Source organism: Neoarius graeffei, chromosome 25 (assembly GCF_027579695.1).
Source record: "Neoarius graeffei isolate fNeoGra1 chromosome 25, fNeoGra1.pri, whole genome shotgun sequence".
Taxonomy (NCBI): Eukaryota; Metazoa; Chordata; class Actinopteri; order Siluriformes; family Ariidae; genus Neoarius; species Neoarius graeffei.
In genome coordinates, this window is record NC_083593.1 from 15,070,206 (window position 1) to 15,090,435 (window position 20,230).

Here is a 20,230-nt window from a genome sequence, read left to right on the forward strand (position 1 = left end):
TTTCATGATTCCAGCACATTATTTTGTATCCTGAACACACACGCACACACCTTACCATCATTGTGAGAATTTCTAATGCTATGTTACACCTAAATCTAACCCTAACCTCAGGAATTAAAATGAAACTTACTTATTTTAGGTTACTTTTCAATTATTTCCTTTTTTAAATAAAAGTTGATAGAAAAGTGATACCCTTGCAGGGACCAGCCAAATGTTCCCACAAGGCCAAAAGGTCACGTTTTTAACCCAATCCTGATATTTCTGCATGGTATTAAATGACATTGTTTCATCTTACACCCTGATGCATAATATTTGAAATTACATTCATGGCTGAAATCAAAATGACAGAAAAGCTACAAACTATTTGCCCAAGTGAACCTGTATGACCCTCAACTTTCACAGACAACTAAACCGAACAGTTAAATAAAATCAAAACCCGCTGCATTGTTCACTCGAGCTTCTGTTGTTTGGCACCATAATGTGATATTTGGAACAATGAAAAATTCTGTGCTCAAATTTCAATCTGCTCAACTTATCTGAAGCCAACCACATTCTGATCATGAATACATCGCATTGAAGCATTTCATTATTGTGTACAACACTAACAAAATGGTTAGAGAGGAAAAGAGCAGGATTTGTGGAATTCGGTTTAGTCTAAAATGTTACTGGCTAAATGCACACTAAATTGCCCTCGATCCAACGTGTATAATAATTATATTAGTTATTTGTATAATAATTATAATTGTATATGAGTGATTCCACGCTTATGGGTACTGAAATGGGGACATGAACTTATTCACCTAAAACCATTTCTTTTTTTACCATCAGGTCACAAAACATGTAATCTTTAATGAATGATATGTTAAAAGAGAACTTTAATTTTCTGAGATGTAATAAAAACATATTTATATGCCAAAGTCAAGCCTATGAGTTCCAAAATGATGTCTGTTCCATTACTTCTGTTACGATTGTCCATCTCGCATCTGTTACAAATTAATTACAATCTAGCTATATACCATGTTAATCTTATTGAATGTGTATGTTTATTCTACTACACATGTTTATTAATTATATTTGCTAAAACATCACCTTCCTATGTTTCAAAAAGTAATTCTACATTGTTAAAATTGAGAATATATATGTCCACAACACTTCTGTTATGTTCTGACTTTGGCATATAAATGTTATTACATCTCAGAAAATTAAAGTTATCTTTTAACATATCATTCATTAAAGATTACATGTTTTGTGACCTGATGGTAAAAAAAAAAATGGTTTTAGGTGAATTTTTAAAAATAAGTTCATGTCCCCATTTCAGTACCCATAAGCGTGGAATCACTCATATATAATTAATTGTACAATAATTATAATTGTACAATAATTTTGTTGCTGTGCATTTTTATTGGGCAGACCCATCTCTTCCGTCTCCTTTCGGCTGCTTCCATTAGGGCCGCCATCCATTTCCATCTCGTCCTGTCTTCAGCATCTTCCTCTCTCACACCAACCACCTGCATGTCCTCTTTCACCACATCCAGAAAACTCCTCTTTTGGCCTTCCTCCTTTCCTCTTGCCTGGCAGCGCCATCTTCAGCATCCTTCTCCCAATATACTCAGCATCTCTCCTCCACACATGTCCAAACCAATCCGATCTCATCTTTCTTGCTTTTTCTCCAAACCATCCAACCTGGGCTGTCCCTCTAATATACTCGTTCTTAATCCTGTTCATCTTGGTCACTTCCAACACTAATCTAAGCGCATTTTTATCTCTGCTGCCTCCAGCTCTGCCGCCTGTCTTTTAGTTATTGCCACAGTCCCCAAACCAAACAACACGGCTGGTCTCACTACTATCTTGTACACCTTCCCCTTCACTCTTGCTGGTACCCTTCAGATTCAAGGACACTCTTCTCCACTTCAGCACTCCCCAATACTTTGAACAGCTGACCCCAAGTATTTCATCTCATCCACTTTTGCCACAGACACCTTACATCCTCACCATTCTAGAGTCATCCCTCTCATTCTCTCACACACATGTAATTCCATCTTGCTCTGACTGACTTTCTTTCCACTTCTCTACAGGGCATACCTCCACCTCTCCATAACCTGCTCCTTCTTCTCACTACAGATCACAAGGTCATCTGCAATCATCATAGTCTACAGACACTCCTGGCTGATCTTGTCCATCAACTGGTCCATCACCTTTACAAACACGAAAGGGCTCCGAGCTGATCCTTGATGTAATCCCACCTCCACCCCATCAGTCACTCCTACCACACACCCCACCACTGTCACACTGCCCTCATACATATCCTGCACCACTCTTGACTTCATTATACAATACCACACCTCTCTCGGCACCGTCATATGCTTTCTCCAAGTCCACAAAAGCACGATGCAGCTCCTTTTGGCCTCTTCAATACTCCTCCAACATTCTCAAAGCAAACATTGCGTCTGTAGTGCTCTTTCCTGGCATGACACCATACTGCTGTTCGCTCATCACCACCTCCCTTCTTAACCGAGAACTCGTTCCGATAACTTCATGGTGTGGCTGATCAACTTTATACCTCTGTAGTTACCACAGCTCTGCACATCACCCTTATTCTTGAAAATCGCTACCAGTACACTGCTTCTCCACTCCTCAGGCATCCCGTCACTTTTCAAGACTGTGTTAAACCATCTCGTTAAAAACCTCTACTGCTCTCTCTCCTAAACATCTCCATGCCTCCACAGGTATGTCATCCAGACCAAGCGCCTTTCCACTCCTCGTCCTATTCATAGCTGTCCTCACTTCCTCCTTGCTAACCCACTGCACTTCCTGACTCTCAATCCCCACACCATCCAAGTTTCCCAGTCTTTTTTTTTTTTTAATATTCATCAGCCCCTCAAAGTACTCCTTCCATCCTCTCCTCACTTGTCAGTACATTTCCATCTTTATTCATCATCACCCTAACCTGCTGCACATCCTTCCCAGTTCCATTCCACTATCTAGCCAATCGGTACAAGTCCTTTTCTCCTTCTTTAGTGGCCAACCTCTCATACAATTCGCCATCAGCCTTCTCCTTTGCCACCTCTCCTTGTACTCCTGTCTCCTATCTTCATCTCTCTGACTACTCCACTTCAACCTCTTCTTCCACCACAAGGTCTCCACACCAAGTACCTTCCTGGCTGTCTCCATCACCACTTCCGCAGTAGTCGCCCAAGTCTTCCCCATCATCCAGCACTTGCCTCAACTCCTCCCTACAATCTTCCTTCTTCGAATTCCACCATTTAATCCTTGGCTCAGCATTCACTCCCTTCCTCTTCTTAGTCTCCAAAACCATCCTACAGACCACCATCTGATGCTGCCTTGCAACGTTCTCCCAGCACCACCTTGCACTCTCCAATCCCTTGGACCTTCTGCAGAGAATATAGTCCACATGCATGCACCTTCTTCCACGCTTGTGCATCACCCCGTGTTCCTCCCTCTTCTTGAAATACCTTCACCACAGGACAGATTTCCATCCTTTTCACAAAATCCACCACCACCTGCCCTTCTACATTCCTCTCCTCAACACCCATCACTGCCGACTGAACAGAAACGCCCCAATTCGCCACACAGACTGCAGCTGCTCTGGCCCTGCTTCATCAGCATTAACTAGTCAGCTTGAGAAGATAACTTTCTGGGGCACCGCCAAGCAAGCAATATTGAACAGGTGTTAAGTGTTGAACAATTAAAACCGCTTACGATGCTCATAGATGGCTAGCATGATTTGAGGTTAGGCAGTGATTTTTTTTTTTTGCCAATTTGAGGGGCAGCGGGACCATCTTGATTTTGACTCCCATTTGGGCTTTCAACCCCCCCCCCAGTGTTAGTCAAGTATTCTTGGGTTTCAGTCACATGACTTTTCTTAGCGATTTCATTTCTGGTAAAACAGCTGGTGGTCGAGCAAACCAAAATGGCTGCCATAGTGCAAACAACTAGCAATAAGTTAGAGTATGCTCATAATCTAGAAGCCACTGCTCGCTTTAGATATATTCAGAAGATTGCTGTGTGCAATGGAATCGACACCTACAGTCTGGGAAAGAAGGATTTGTCATATGATCTTGAAAACTACCCTTCAGTCGAGTTCCCCGACATCTCGAACTATCTGGTGTTGCAGACGTCCTTCTACACCGCAAAACAGATGAACGTGTGGAAGAATATGGAGGCTTACAACTTTTTTGCATGTGGCTGGGTAAAAGGACCTCGTTATCAAGTCGCTGCTGAAGGAATCCTGTATTGTTTTTGCCCGTTTAAGTATGTTTAAGCTTTTTGTTCATGTCTTTACAATGAAGCGCTACAAGTTGAAGTGTAAACAAACAGTTCGCTTGATTCTCACTTGTGTTGGCTCTTATCGCGCAGATAAATCATTCACAAAGATCATCACAAACCCCTTTAAAGACCTGGATCTTAGTTAAACAAGACGGAGAAGAAGTGATCATGGCGCATTGTAACTGTACGGCTGGGTAAGAATTTTGTCGCGACCTTCATGCATACGGACTTTGTGAGGAGAAAACAGAGAAACAGCCGGGGACTTTAGCGCTTTGTGACTTAAAGAAGAAAAAAAAGGTACCGTTAAATAACGACACATAGCAAGAAAAGTACTTGGAAAACACTAAGGACCTAGCCGAGAGGGAGATACAAATTTTTCACCAAGCGATCACTGCAAACTCGAGCACGCTTCGACTCTGCTCCCTTCGATTTCAGTGAGAAGTTCAAAAGCCACCTTTCTTGAGGTCTTTTTGTGAAATCCTGTGTTCGTTCGCCTTTATTTATTTATTTTTTTATTAGTTCACGGGGAACCCTGAAGAAACTTCAGTTTCACGGGTTGATCGATTCAAACAATCTAAAACAACGCAAGCGTAAGGCATTTTTCATGTAAGCAATGTACCTTCTCTGTACACGCTTTGTCAACTGAGCTTTGGTCGACCACCAGCTAAAGTTTTGAATAACTAATGAGGCAGATGTGACGTCATGTGAAACCCAGCCGTAGGTATTGCTGGTCCAAAATACACTGCAATTGTTTGTTACAACCACATCATGTCAGCGTTCTGCATGGATTTATTTTTTTCTGTATAGGGGGATCAGAAGTGGGCAACTTCTCAGGGAACAGTGTAAAATGTGCGAGTTATATATGAAAACCCCCCCCCCCTTTCCATATGGCATCTGTAATACTACCAGAGCAGAGGTCAAAATGCCTCAAGTTAAAAACAAACAAAAATGAGCAAAAGCCACTTGAGGACAAAGCATATACCCTTACCTTAAGGTCTCTGTAGACAACAAAACGATTGTGCATGTGCTCCAAACCCAGAATAATTTCCGCTGCATAGAAGCGCATTTCCTTCTCACTAAATACTCCATGTTGAGAGAGATGATAATGGAGATCCCCACCTAAATTAATTCAGTGTTTTCAGCATACGTTATTACACGGCTAGACAAACATCACAGGCAGAAATATCACTTTAAAATCACACAAATTGAATTCAAAATGCTATAGCAGCCATTCTTGGGGAACCAAAGCAGAAAGAATGGAGATGTCTTATCTCTATCTGTAGCCGCTTTATCCTGTTCTACAGGGTCGCAGGCAAGCTGGAGCCTATCCCAGCTGACTATGGGCGAAAGGTGGGGTACACCCTGGACAAGTCGCCAGGTCATCACAGGGCTGACACATAGACAGACAACCATTCACACTCACATTCACACCTACGGTCAATTTAGAGTCACCAGTTAACCTAACCTGCATGTCTTTGGATTGTGGGGGAAACCGGAGCACTCGGAGGAAACCCACGCGGACACGGGGAGAACATGCAAACTCCGCACAGAAAGGCCCTCGCTGGCCACGGGGCTCGAACCCGGACCTTCTTGCTGTGAGGCGACAGCGCTAACCACTACACCACCGTGCCGCCGAATAGAGATGTGCAAGTTAAAATCATTTGATCAATTAAAATTCATGTTCAGTCTCACTAGTTGTGTCAGTAGTCCTTTCAGTGTTTAAAAAATAAATAAATAAAATTTTACGTGACCAAATATTTGAATTCCTAATTTAATGGCCACGAAAACATACAACAGCAAGATTTCGGTTTGAAAAACTGTGCTGACGGGAGTTCTAGGAAACCTTAAAACAGTGAGTTTTCATGAAGTTTTTAGATATTATTTCACAACAGTGAAAGAAGTCAGTCAACAAGATTCAAAGGAGTAGCGCTAATAACGACAAGTGTAAATGACAAGTGCGGGTGTAAGGGCCAAGTATTGCTTGCGTAATATTCCACTGGATGCCTGTAATTAACATCTCTATTAGCGTAATCCTACTGGGAATTAGCATCCTGCTTAGGGAGATGGAATAATCAGGGTAGTCCCTAGCATGAGACAGAGCATGTAGAATCAGCAGCTCTCACCATTCATCAAGTCCAGGATGAAACACAGCTTATCAGGGGTATGAAATGCATACGTCATACACACAATAAATGGACAGTCCTGGATCCAGAGAGAGAGAGAGAGAGAGAGAGAGAGAGAGAGAGAGAGAAAGAAATGGTTAAAAGGCAGCAGAAATAAAATGAGCAGACTGTACTGTTGCATGTGGGAGAAAAGCAGCCCTATTTCACAAGATTGTGTGCAAGCACGCCAACCCACCCCTGTGCTGACCAAAGACAGCATGATTCTCTCATTGAGTGCCAGGGTCTCACCCTGCTTCATCTTAATCCGCTTCTTATCCAAACACTTCATGGCATACCTGGCAGACAAACCAGTACAGCGATGTAAGAAAATGCCTACCCTCCCCAAATTCACTTCATGTTTCAAAGTATCCCCAAATTCACCCTTAATTTCATACACTCACATTTTTCCTGTGTCTGCTTTTCTGCACCCATACACCTCTCCAAACCCACCTCGACCGATGATCCGATGAACACTAAAATCGTTCATTGTTAACTACTCAGAGACACAAAACATGGTAAGACAAGTTACTACAGAAAAACCAACTACAAATCAAAAGTGGTTAGATCTAAATATAAGCCCCAAGGCAAAAGCTGACAGAGGAAATGTTAATTTCCCCTTGTAGTCCAGCTGTTAAGTAACAAAAAAAAAAATTGTTCGTTTTGAGACAGAAGCATGAAATTTGGCACACTAGGCTCAAGTTGATGTATATAATAAGTCTAGATACGATATGGGGGCATTTGATTCACTGCGGTTGCAAGAAAGGGTCTTCGGGTTGATGTAAACCTATGTACAGCATTATGCTTCTGTGGCGGGGATTGTAATCAGATATTTTTTCAATATTTTGATATCACGTGATCATACGAGTCCATATTAACAGCAAAAATGCTCTTCTGGCAGCCTTTTCATTTACATAATACTGTATCCCTATGTCATGTGACTTATCACATGATATCTTTGAGAACAAGAAATTCTGTTTGTGAGGTAGACATTCAAATCAACGTGTCGCTTTTTTATAAGCAATCTTATAAAAAATACCTTGAAAACAAAAGAAAACTCGTTTAGCCTCGTTTTCATGTTGGGTCGATTTTGCATGTGCGCATTTCAGGGTTTAAAAGCTGAATTTGAAATGCCTCCATATCTAGTATTATACAATATAATCAACTTGAGCTAGTGTGCCAAACTTCACGCTTCCATCACAAAGTGAACAATTTCTCATCTTAACAGCCCGACTATCACTATCACCAAGTTCCTTATAACTGCAAGGTCGCGCGTTCAACTGTTTAGAATCTCAAACATGCAGCAGAAAACTTACATGGATATTTAGCTCTACATTCTTCCACTGACAGAAGCGAGTAAACTTGTCACTACAGGAAAGAGAAAAAGGTTTAATGATTAAAATGATAACGGGAAAAAAAAACCCAAGGATTTTGGTAATGAGTCATTCTATCACACCTTTCTATGAACTTGTGAAAGATCTTTCCTCGCAGGCTGTCACAGATTTCAACAATGTATGGCTAGAAAAGAAAAAAAAAAAGAAGACTGCTTATGAGGGGCCTTGTATCCTACAAACAAGAACTAGAAGAAAGACTTTTCAATTATTGTTAGCATAACATTGTCACATTCTGAGAAAAAAAAAAAAAAAAGCTTGACATTTTACCATTAACCGTTAAACTTAAAACTGAATTGCAGCAGCTATGAGGACAAAAACCTGTTTTGCAGTTGCACTTTGGCTCGTGTGTCAGAAACATGATCTCGTTTTAGACATTTAAAATGCTGACGTTTCAAATGTATTTTCTTAAAACATGAATAACAAACAGTAAAAAGCGATCAAAATCGTTTATATTCTGAAACGTTACTTTACACAAAGCGCTATTTCACCATTTTCCAGGAAAACGTCAGGCTATTAATGTGTTTAACAAAATAAGCAAACAGCATGTTACAAAAAACATTAGTGCATCAAGTGCACAACACAACGCCAAATCAACACTTGAATTGCTGAGCTTCCCACTGATCAAGCAATCCTGACATGATTACAAAAAGATAGCGCGGCGGCTACAATTATCGACACCTTAATCTTTTTGGCCACTGCAAAAGTAGAAAAGATTTTCAGTACATAGATTGTTCATGAATAGGAATCGATTCCCGATTACTTTGCATCAGATCACGTGGCACTGTTTCACAATTATCAACATCCAGATGATATTTAAAAAAAATAAAAGTATGTGGTATTAAGTAAACAAAAACAGTTTTTATTGAAAATGTGTTTTACATACTTATATTTAGTACAAAATATGTAATCGTGTCGGTGCTTACGTAAATGAAGTAATTCTAATGTTTGTAAACAAATGAACTGATGTTCAACCTGTGTCAAATTTGTGTTCCACTTTAAGTATTTTCATAGATCACATTTTGTTAATCCTTCCTTGTTTTAGTTTTGTAGTTTACCAATAAACGTCAGGCAATTGACATTGTAACCACATGAAAATTCAGGTTAAAAGGTCGCATGTTATTCCTCAAACCAAAATATAAAATGTCTACTGATATTGCAATACATGTGGTAGATATTTACAACAAACTGCAAAAATATATTTTGAGTGGAATAGGGGCAAAAAAAAAAAAAATCAATATTTCAAGCATGTAATTTTTTTCTCTTTAAAAAAAAAAAAAAGGTGCTTCATCTACTTCAACAAAGATCGCTCCATAACTGTTGTAAATGTCCCTCAATTCCACAGGGTGTCGATAATGGTGGACACCGGTGAAAGCGATCACTATTATAGACACTTCATGTGACTTCTCAAACGCACGTTTAGATACAAAAATGGTGACTGTCAAACGAAAGAGCAAAAAAAAAAAAAAAAAAAAAGGTTTCGATGAAGAGATCATGAAATATCGGTGAATATGATCAGTAAAAACATGCCCATGATCTTTCCACCATGCTTACTTGCGATGAGAATGTCCAGGTTTTCCTTGAATTGCTGATCATGCTTAAAAAAAAAAAATCCATCTCCAGTAACGAGCTGTCTCATCAGACAAGCTCAAAATGCGAGGCGGGTCTTCCGGTTGATTGTTTAACCAATAACTGTTGTAACTGAAACTCACCTTTGTAAATTTTTTTTTTTACTGGTGAATCTGAAAAGGTGTCGATAATTGTAGCCACCGTTCTAGTAAGTTTACTTTAAGGATTTTTTTGAATTTGAGGGTAAACAGATGTTATTAACTGCCCAGTTACTGGAAAGAGGAATACACTACATCTCAGACACACAACACTGAATCCCACCTGTATTTATAATAAGTGAGCACGATGATCTCAATTTTAAAAGCTTACTGGTAAAATCAAGTTTTACTTGGTGTGTCTCTTACCTGAAAGAGGGATGGGGGCACCTGTTTCTTCGCCAGGTGAGACTGAACATGGTCCACTGCTTTCTTAGAGAAGGGCTACAAGACACCAACACATTGGACTACATGGATATATGCAAGGTATCTAACAGAAGGCATGTCTTTCCAGGATAAAGCATCGAAAGAAACATTTCTTGCTTTCCTCACTTATGGTAGAAATAAAAAAAAGTCAATAGTGCAATCTGTTTTAAGTGCCACCGCCCTAGTGAATTAAAAAAAAAAAAAAAAGTTTCTTTTAAAATCTGTGGGTGGGTGAAGTTAAATAGCAATGGAGCCGCAAAAAGGCTACTTAAATGGTATCCATGGTGAATAACTGGGCAAGAAATCCATTTGCCTTGGTCTGATAGGTCCCAAGAAAACCCAAGAGGGGCATTACATGATGTACACAAACGCAAATATCAACAACCTTTTAAATATGGCTTGTTCTTTTGACATTCAGGCTGCAGTCTTACATGTGAACAGGACAGGAGTTCCTTCATGATGTAGCCATCATATATCTGCCGACTGCGACTTAGTCTCTCCTCCTCGGAGTCCAACTTCTCATATTCTTTAATCTGAGAAGACAAAACAAGACTACGGTAATCTGAACTCCAAATTGCATACTCTAATTTGGCAATGTCAGGCTTCAACGTTAACTTCGGACACCTTAAATGGCCTCAATTTTTTTGCCCCCCTTGAATTTCCTTTTGCCCTAAAATTTTGCAGTATTTCGGCAAGTTTTCAAGTACACGGGTTCAAGGCGATAATGTGCTTTCTAGGGGTATAATGGAGTTATTTAGACAAAAGTAAAAATAAAAAAAATTAATTTTTAAAAACATTTCTGCAACAGAACAAGCCCTGAAAACATGAATCAATATATGTAAGACTTATGTACGGTACAAGTACATAATATCTTTTTATATAGAGTTCAGGACACAAAAAACACTTTTGCCTAGAACAATGACTAGCAATATTGCAAAGATGAATGATAAAACTAAAAACAGGAGTCTGTACTGCAGTACTGCCTTATTCAGTTTGCCATTGCATTTAGGAGGAAATTAAACAACCCGTCCTCCTCATCGACATCAGCTTCCTGTGCAGCCTTTGCAAACTGCGGGCGCTGTTCACGCTGTGCACCATAGGTGGACTGCCCTCTCAGCATTATATGCATCAAGATGTGGGCCCTGTAGAGCAGGGGTTCCCAACCTTTTCTGCTTTAAGACCCACCTATTCATATTTGTACCGAGTCGAGGACCGTTAAAAAAGATCCCCAATTATTTTGGCCCATCTATTCTATTTGAATCTAATCTATTGTCAATTGTATTAATGGGATGCAACATCACTCCCTGTTACAGATGAGAATTTAAATAAATGCAATAAATTTTTAGATTGTAGGTATTGTAATTTAAAACTGTGCCAGAAGCCAAACCATACATGCAGGGCATTCTCAGTCAAAAGGGATTAATAATCCAAAAGTGGAGTCTGGTCCATTAACACAAGAACTTATCGCCATGTTTGTATACAGCAAACAAGCAAGTTATTAAAACCAAGAAGTACACTCAAAAGAAGTGGATATAGAACCCACTCAATGGGATTAGATCCTTATACCCTAACAAAGAAGGATTTTTCCCGATGAAAGAAAAAAAAAAAAAAAAAAAACCTAAATTTGATCATACTGTAGCCGTAAATACACACAACAGTTAAGCGTACTATTAACTTAATGTGAAGATAATTAATAGCTAAATCAGATTTTAAGGGTCCCCCCCCCCAAAAAAAAAAAAGAAACTGTATATTTTTAGTCTTTTGTATTTGTACATGCACAACCCCACCAGCTCTGCTGATCAACTTTTTTTTTTGGGGGGGGAGGGGGGAAAAGAGTTATATCCTTCATTCATTAGGAGTTGGAAAATGATCCATCCGTTGAGCTCCCAAACATCTCAATCTACCTGGTGCTGCAGACATCGTTCTACATGGACAAACAGATGAAAACCTGGAAGAGCATGGAGGAGTACAACTTTTTATATGTGGCTGGGTTAAAGATCTGGGGGGGGGACAAGATAAATCCTGTATCATTTTTGCCCAGGTAAATAGGAGTTTCTGGGCTTTTTGGATGCGTCTTTGCGATGGTTGCTAGGACGCTACAAGTTTTGGTACTGGGTGTAAACAAACGACTGCCGCTCGAATCCTAATCCCCCCTACTCTTCTCTTCCAGCAGGCATCACAGATCCATATAATTTCCCACAAACCTCTGTGCACACGCACGATCTCCAGTCACTTTTGATTCTTTTGACTGCTGATGGTAAACACTATATGCACCACTTTAAGAACACGCACGCAAATGTGCACGTGTGCCTGAAGCGAGCTGATCAGCATCGCCGTTACAAATCGGGAAGGGAAAAAAAAAAAAATAAAAATAATCTGATCACAGGGGAGGGGAGGATGCTGGTTAATACGTCTTGTTTTTTGCGCTTAAAGAAGCCGACCATAGGTGTGCCGTAACAGGCCTAACTCGCTAGAATATTTCTGCCTGAACGTCTTGGTTGGGCAAATCGGGCATTGAGGCTAGAATGGCATCAGGCTGTGCTGCCCTTTGACATCAGGTGTGGCTGAAGAAATTCAGTGAATGATCAACTGTGTGAATGATAACCCCTGGCAAGGTGTCAAACACTTGTTTAACCAATTGCTCAACTACGTCAGTTGTGCAGATGCGGAATACTGTACAGTCTGAATCAGGGCAGCATGGCTTTTGTATAAAGAAAATGGCGACAATTTTCAAAAAGCTGCATGTCAACATTCAAAGTAATAAAATGCTTATTATGACCTGGCGACTTATACAGGGTGTACCCTGCCTTTCGCCCGTAGTCAGCTGGGATAGGCTCCAGCTTGCCTGCGACCCTGTAGAACAGGATAAAGCAGCTAGAGATAATGAGATGAGAACATGCTTATTATTTGCATATGAAATTTGAGCTCTCTCTCTATTGTGCAGCAACACCTGACAAAGTGGCCATTTAAAACTATTTGGGACAATACAAACAAAATACTATTACCATCAATACCATCAAATAATTGTTTGACAACAAGACAATACAAATAGAGCTGACTGGTAATAAACAGTTATATCTTAGTTTATTCACTTGCTCATGAATGTGTACAAAATAGTGGGATACTTCCAGTCTCACTTGACTATATAAATTTCATGTCAAAATCTGATAGAAAATATAAGGCAAACTCAAATTAAGTCTGGAAAACAAATTCAGAGATTTCTCAACACATTATACCATTAGAAAATAGTTGCTGAAAACACATGAAGACTAAACTATGTTGCAAATAATTGCAGAGTTAGACCATTAAACAGTATCTGCATTGAGGATTTTTTTTTTTTTTTTTTTTGGGGGGGGGGGGGGGGGGGGAGTAGGTCAGAAATCATGGTGGACGGCACGGTGGTGTAGTGGTTAGCACTGTTGTCTCTCAGCAAGAAGGTTCTGGATTCAAGCCCAGTAGTTGACTAGGGCCTTTGTGTGGAGTTCCCATGTTCTCCCTGCGTCTGCGTGGGTTTCCTCCGGGCAGGGCTCTACACTAACTTTTTTTTTTTCAGGAGCACACGTGCTCCTAAGTTAAAAATTTTAGGAGCACAGGGGGGGAAAAAAAAAAAAAAAAAAAAAAATGGGGGCACAAGCAGGTTTTCATTTTAAAGGTTTATCGCAGTGCAAACCTTAGACACACCAACACATAAAACGCAAAATTCAATTGAGAATGAATGAACAAACAAATGAATAACGAACAACTGAATGAATGAACAAACAGTAGCTAAACAGAGCAGAGCTCAGCAGAGCTAACATCATCAAGGACAGCTCCCACCCTGGTTCTGAGTTCTTTGACTTGCTGCCCTCAGGCAGGCGTTACAGGTGCATCAAAGCAAGGACCAACAGACTCAGTGTTTTCCCCACAGGCCATAACCACCTTGAACAATTAGCCTTTTTTACGTTATGTCACTTGCAGGGGAACTCGTATCCGTTTTCAGCCTTTTGAATGGAAGAGGAGGTAAGCAACATATGTTGTTAAAACTGTCATTTCACAGATAAGATTGATAATATTGCGCATTGTTGTTTATCATTACATACTGTTAGCGACCATTCAAGTCACCTATCTGCCTTGTTTTGGAAAGGAAGTTTACTGACTTTCTATGGTTGCTACTTGTTAGCCAGCAGATTAGCATGCCGCCTCTTCTTCCATTCAAAAGGCTGAAAACGGATGTGAGGTTCTTCTGCAAGTGATGTAATGTGAAAAAGGCTAATTACACGCACTGACTGATGCCACTTCTGGCAGGTGCAACAATGCACCAACAAGGATAATATTCTCACACTTACCTGATACAGTGCAATACTTATTACAGTGCAACTTTTTAGTTTTTATAGCTTTTGTACATTTTATATTTCTACACTTACATCCATACCCAATACAATACCAAATACACTGCAATATCCTGAGTTTTGTAGCTGAACTGAGTTTCTATAATGTGCAATTAACATCTGCAACTCAACACGTCCAGCTGTATATATATTCTTTGCTTTTCTGCTGTGTTGTGACATGCACCATTTGTATATACTGTATATGTTTTTCTGCTGCGTTGCATGTTCCCATCTAAATGTTTGCACTGGGGTGTGCGCTTTCCATCTCATTATATAATTTTCCTGCACCTTCTCCCGTTGTTCTAGCTTTCTTCACTACACTTTCTTCCTCGTCCGTTCTTTTATTCTGGTTTCCACCATCATTGCTTTTAAAAAACGCCGTTATTCTCTGCATAGCGAATATATTTCTCAGCTCGGTCCAAACCAGCTCTGTTATCTCTCAGTTGAATGATCTGATGAATCCCTGAAAAGCACTTTTCCCACCTAATGCCACACCCACAACATACAACCGTGGGAAAGAGGGGCAATCACAAAGATGAGCAGAAAACGGGAAATGTTACGGGGGATATTTATTGAGATAGTAGGCTATTGTAGCGTCAGCACAAAAGCACCAGACTCAACTTTAACTGAAAGTGTTATTCAGTAGCCTAAACTTATTCAAGCTACAGACCGAGAAGAATAAAAATGCTTAAATCTCATGTCCCGGTAAAACGCACTAGCATGGCAGAACGGCAAAAAAAAAAAAAAAGGCGCAGGCAGAACACACATACACAACACTGAACACACACACACACACACACACACAATACAGGCCGTTACTCGTTACACTATATTAGGTAGGCTATCCAGCGCTGGATTTACATACTTTGCAGTTTAACATTTGATACATTTTAGAATGTTAAACTCGTCGCGTCTGTGCTCAGTGCTTTCCTAAATTGTCAGCCACAAGAAGCCCTCGCACGAATGCACGTTTTTTTTTTCGTCGCTCGCATGCCGAAAAATTCGCTCGCAAATGCGAGTGAAATGTGTGCACTGTAGAGTCCTGCCTCCAGGTACTCCGGTTTCCTCCACAGTCCAAAGACATGCAGGTTAGGTTAATTGGTGGCTCTAAATTGGGGGTCGGCAACCCTAGGCACGCGTGCCACAACTGGCACGCCGAGGAATTTCCAGTGGCACACTGACGATGATACACAAACCTAATTATTCAACACATTAAAAATGTTCAAATGTCATCTTGAACCGTCATTGGCTGTTGCATGGCGAGCCTGCTCTTTTAGCATGACTACACAACAATATAGCGCCCCCCTCCCAGTGTTGCCAGATACTGCTGACGTTTTCCAGCCCAAAACCCGCCAAAATGCACTTAAAACCGCCCAATCTGGCAACACTTTCCCCTCCCCATATTTCTCACGAGATGGGCCCACTTGATGCAGCAGTTGCGCTAAGATGGCAAAGAAGCCGACAGTTCGGGCTTTCCTCTCCTCGTGGACCAAAGAATATGGGTTTGTTTCTCAGACAGACCGTGCTGTGTGCACGTTGTGTTTTGAAAGTGTTGCGTGTCAAACATCCAGTGTTAAACGTCATTTCGAGGCAAAGCACGAAAAGACTTTCAAAGATCAGGCAGATAGGGACGAATCAATCTCACGCGCAGTGTGCAGATATGGGAAGCAAGCCCACACTTTAAAAAAGTCTTTGCCTCAGCTAAAAACAATGCCACTGAAGCTAGCTATATAATTTCTCACTGCATAGCTAAACATGGAAAGCCATTCACAGACGGTGAATACATTAAGGAAGCCTTTCTCTCCAGCTCGGATAGTCTTTTTGAGGGGCTGCCAAATAAAGAGAATAAAATCAAGAAAAGACATGCCCGTATCAGCCAGAACTGTTGAGCGACGAATTGGTGAAATGGCAGAAAACATAAGGGTGCAGCAAACAACTGGCATAAAAGATGCAGCTGTATTTAGCATTGCGCTTGACGAAAGCGTAGATGTGAATGATGTGGCACGTTTGGCAGTGATGGCAAGATATTGTGATGTGACTGTGAGAGAGGAGCTCTGCTGTTTAAAGCCAATGAATCCTGCTGGGCATCTTTACCCGAAAAGTTCAACTGTCTTCGCAATATCGCACTGGCTTTATTGTCAGTGTTCGGATCAACATATCTGTGTGAACAGATATTTTCGCACATGAAGAATGTACTTTGCCCCTCCTGAAGTCGTCTGACAATGGGCCATTCGGAAGCATGCGTCCAACTCAAAGTGACCAATTACCATCCCCACATCTCAGAGCTAAGTAAGGGGAAGCAGGGCCAGGGATCACACTGACTGATAGGCAAAACATTTATTTTGTAACAAGGCTACTTCAAATTTGCAGTTTATTGTTAAGCCACTTTATGTAGGCTACTTGTCAATGTTCTCTGACACTCATTAATTTTTTTTTCTGTAGTTTTATTATTCATCAGTTCCATTTCCATTAAGCTGCTACGTCTTTATTGTGAATAACTTGGGCCTGTTACCGACTGAAAGATTTTGGATGTTATTTTGTGAATTTGTATAAGCTGCTTGCAATGCTGTTATCCAGTGTGTGTGTGTGTGTGTGTGTGTGTGTGTGTGTGTGCTTAAACCTTGTGTGTGAGGTTAAAGGCATAAAAACAAGTGCAATGGTGTTTTACATTTGCTCAATGCATTAAATATCAATATCCGTCTAAAATGTGTGGTGTCTAATTACACATAGTTAACAACACCTATTTGAATGGCACACTAACTAACAAGAAAATTTCTAATTGGCACTACATGGCAAAAAGGTTGCCAACCCCTGCTCTAAATTGACCGTAGGTGTGAATGTGAATGGTTGTTTGTCTGTGTCAGCCCTGCGATGACCTGGCGACTTGTCCAGGGTGTACCCCGCCTCTCGCCCATAGTCAGCTGGGATAGGCTCCAGCTTGCCTGTGACCCTGCACAGGATAAGTGGTTATGGATAATGGATGGATGGCGAAATCATGGCTTGATGCACTGGAGCCATATTTGGCATAACCACTTCCTTAACAGTATGACAAATTAAAGCTGCATTAATGATTCTCCCACTTGTGAGTTTACACATGATGACTCACTACTTATAAACTGAGCGCGAGGTCTTTACGAGAAAACAGCAGACCGAGGTCTTGACAGTACAGACTGAGCCGTAGGACTGAAATCTGATATTTTCCCCTAAAGACCGAGCAAGCAAGGTTAATAAGGAGTTTATTATATGGCTTTTTTAATTTCTAAAAAAAAAAAAAAAAAAAAAAAAAAGACTGTCATTATAAAGCAGCGTGACGCTGCTTTCTTTCATTCACATATTTGTATCACAGTTGAGTCACGCATGCAGAATAAACAGCTAGCGGTTTCAAAACTGAATTTCTGTTAACGGTTTCTGAACGCTCTTTGTTGCTCTTAAATAATTGACTTGTCTTTCGGACACTTTTGATTCCATTTTGATTTCCAGTTAATCTTTTGTCACTTTGTTTTTTACAACACAAAGCTGGCGCCTTGGAAAGTCTGTCCGTAATCGCCCACAGGCATCACAGGAAAATTCTGCCTGCCTTGGAACCAATCAATCAGAGTGCACGATTTTACTGGAAGTAGCTCGTGCTATGCAATAAATTGAGTTATTTCCAGTCAATAGTTTACAAACTAACGATGCTTGCAACCGAATCCTGACTCCGAGACTTCATGGCACTGGAACGGTTTGGTGGTCGGAATGGACCATTTCACCCCATTCCACTCAAATTTTAGTTCTCTACAGCTTTTAGCCCTTCTGGGTGCAAAAGGACCTCCTAAAGCTCTTGGTTCACATTCAGTGAATAGCCGTGCAGAGCCGGCCCGTGGCATAGGCAATATAGGCAAATGCTAAGGGCGCTGCGTCCATCCAGGGGCGCAGAAACGGGGGGAGAAAAATTATGACTTCCACTATTCTGAAAACGAGTCAGCATAATAATGTCTTAGCCTAATTTAATTGTACAGCAAAGCATGTAGTCAGGGTGCGATTTGTCAAAAAAAGCAGGGTGGGGTGTGGTGGTGGTTGTTAATCATGAAACAATAAGCGCTCAAGTGCGCATCCGCGGCCATTCTCTGTTTTGGCCATGTAATAGCCTAAGTGTTGTTGGCTAAAGAGTGTTTTTGCATAACGTAGCTAACTGACATAGATCTGTTGCTTGTTTTGAATATGGCTGCACTTGGAGCAGTCTGTCGGTGTCGTTGAGCAGTCTGGGCTGAAGTAAAGGTCTTTTATGCACCGAACACGTTTTGCAGCGAGATATTCCAATGGTGCCTGGCACGTTTTTTTTTTTTAAATAAAACAAAGTTGCTTTGTTGATCTGTGTTCTCATTAAAATGACAGTTTAGCAGCTCATTCAAGCAACCATGTTGCGAAGAGCTTCCTGGAGGAAAATCAAACAAACAAACAATCTCAGTGCGTCAAGACTGCAGGGAAACAAAACAAGCACTCAGATGTGTTCTCTTTACCAGCGCCGGCAATTGCCTAGAGCGCAAAATGTGCCCAGGGGCGCCAAGGGCGACCAAAACCCCACCAAAAAGGAGGGATGGAGTTACTGAATGTAGATGTTACCAAGTGCATCAGTGGTGTACAGTGTTTTCAACCACTGTGCTGCCGAACTCTAGTACCGCGGAACACTAGTGTGCCGTGAGAGATCACCAAGTGTGCCGTGGAAAATTATAGAATGACTGTATATTGTAAATATTGGCAACAGTGTTTTAGTTTCAGTCAGCATTTTCTATTGGTGATGTGCCTTGAGATTTTTTCATTGAAAAAAAAAAAAAAGTGCGCCCTGGCTCATGAAAGGTTGAAAACCTTTTTTACAAACACCTCTGATGCGGCTGGGGATGTAGAAATACGCGCTCCTTACCTCTGCTGTTACACTACCTGTGACAGTAGCTTCTGCTGAAAGAAGCTTTTCAAAATTAAAACTGCTCAAGACATACTTAAGGTCAACAATGAGTCAAGAACGTCTGAATGGGCTTGCTCTGATGAGCATCAACTAAGGCTACGTTTACATTAGACCGTATCTGTCTCGTTTTCTTCGCGGATGCACTGTCCGTTTACATTAAAACGCCTGGAAACGCCGGGAAACGGGAATCCGCCAGCGTCCACGTATTCAATCCAGATCGTATCAGTTCCGGCGCTGTGTAAACATTCAGAATACGTGGATACGCTGTGCTGAGCTCTAGCTGGCGTCTCATTGGACAACGTCACTGACATCCACCTTCCTGATTCGCTGGCGTTGGTCATGTGACGCGACTGCTGAAAAACGGCGCGGACTTCCGCCTTGTATCACCTTTCATTAAAGAGTATAAAAGTATGAAAATACTGCAAATACTGATGCAAATACTGCCCATTGTGTAGTTGATTGTCTTTAGGCTTGCCATCCTTCCACTTGCAAGTGGTAAGTGATATGCACTGGGATCACACACACAGCGGCTCAGTCCCGAATCACAGCTTGTTCACTTCACTCGCGTGCTCTGTGAGCTGCGCAGGGCCGGAGTGCGCACCCTCCAGAGGGCACTCGCTGTTCAGGGCGGAGTGATTTGGAGCGCAGGATGCCTGCGGAGCCGAGCGTATCCGTGTATTGGTATTGCTGTGTGCACGCAAATCGTGTATTGGTGTTGCTGTGTGCACACTAATCGTTTTAAAAACGTTAATCTGATGATCCGTTGATACGGTCTAATGTAAACATGGGCCAAGAGATCTCAGAGAAATATAATTTGATAAGGAATTTGCCATTAGGAAGACCAGACGAGTCCCATTGTAATGTTACTTCAATAACAAAGTACCCATAATAGCACTTTTGTTTGAAAATACAGCCCATTGATGTCCTAACAGGGTGCTTAAGTTTGCACAATTTAGAATTGTAGAATTTTTTATTCATTTAATTTGTTAATTCTTCAGGAGATGACAACTTTTAATAGCAAAAAAGAAACTAAAAATAATTTCTTGTTTATTGT

At 40.9% G+C, this 20,230-nt stretch overlaps 1 protein-coding gene across 1 annotated transcript in view; it reads right to left on the minus strand.

Annotated features, from left to right (window-relative positions):
- Positions 1–20,230, minus strand: part of grk3 (G protein-coupled receptor kinase 3) — a 188,574-nt gene that overhangs the window by 43,983 nt on the left and 124,361 nt on the right. Inside the window, exons 4-11 of the mRNA XM_060908817.1 lie at positions 10,299–10,400; positions 9,811–9,885; positions 7,903–7,964; positions 7,763–7,814; positions 6,851–6,942; positions 6,646–6,745; positions 6,411–6,489; positions 5,276–5,406 (exon numbers count right to left, since the gene is read on the minus strand). Coding sequence (XP_060764800.1) covers positions 5,276–5,406; positions 6,411–6,489; positions 6,646–6,745; positions 6,851–6,942; positions 7,763–7,814; positions 7,903–7,964; positions 9,811–9,885; positions 10,299–10,400 — 693 coding nt within the window. The remainder of the gene's footprint in view (positions 1–5,275; positions 5,407–6,410; positions 6,490–6,645; positions 6,746–6,850; positions 6,943–7,762; positions 7,815–7,902; positions 7,965–9,810; positions 9,886–10,298; positions 10,401–20,230) is intronic.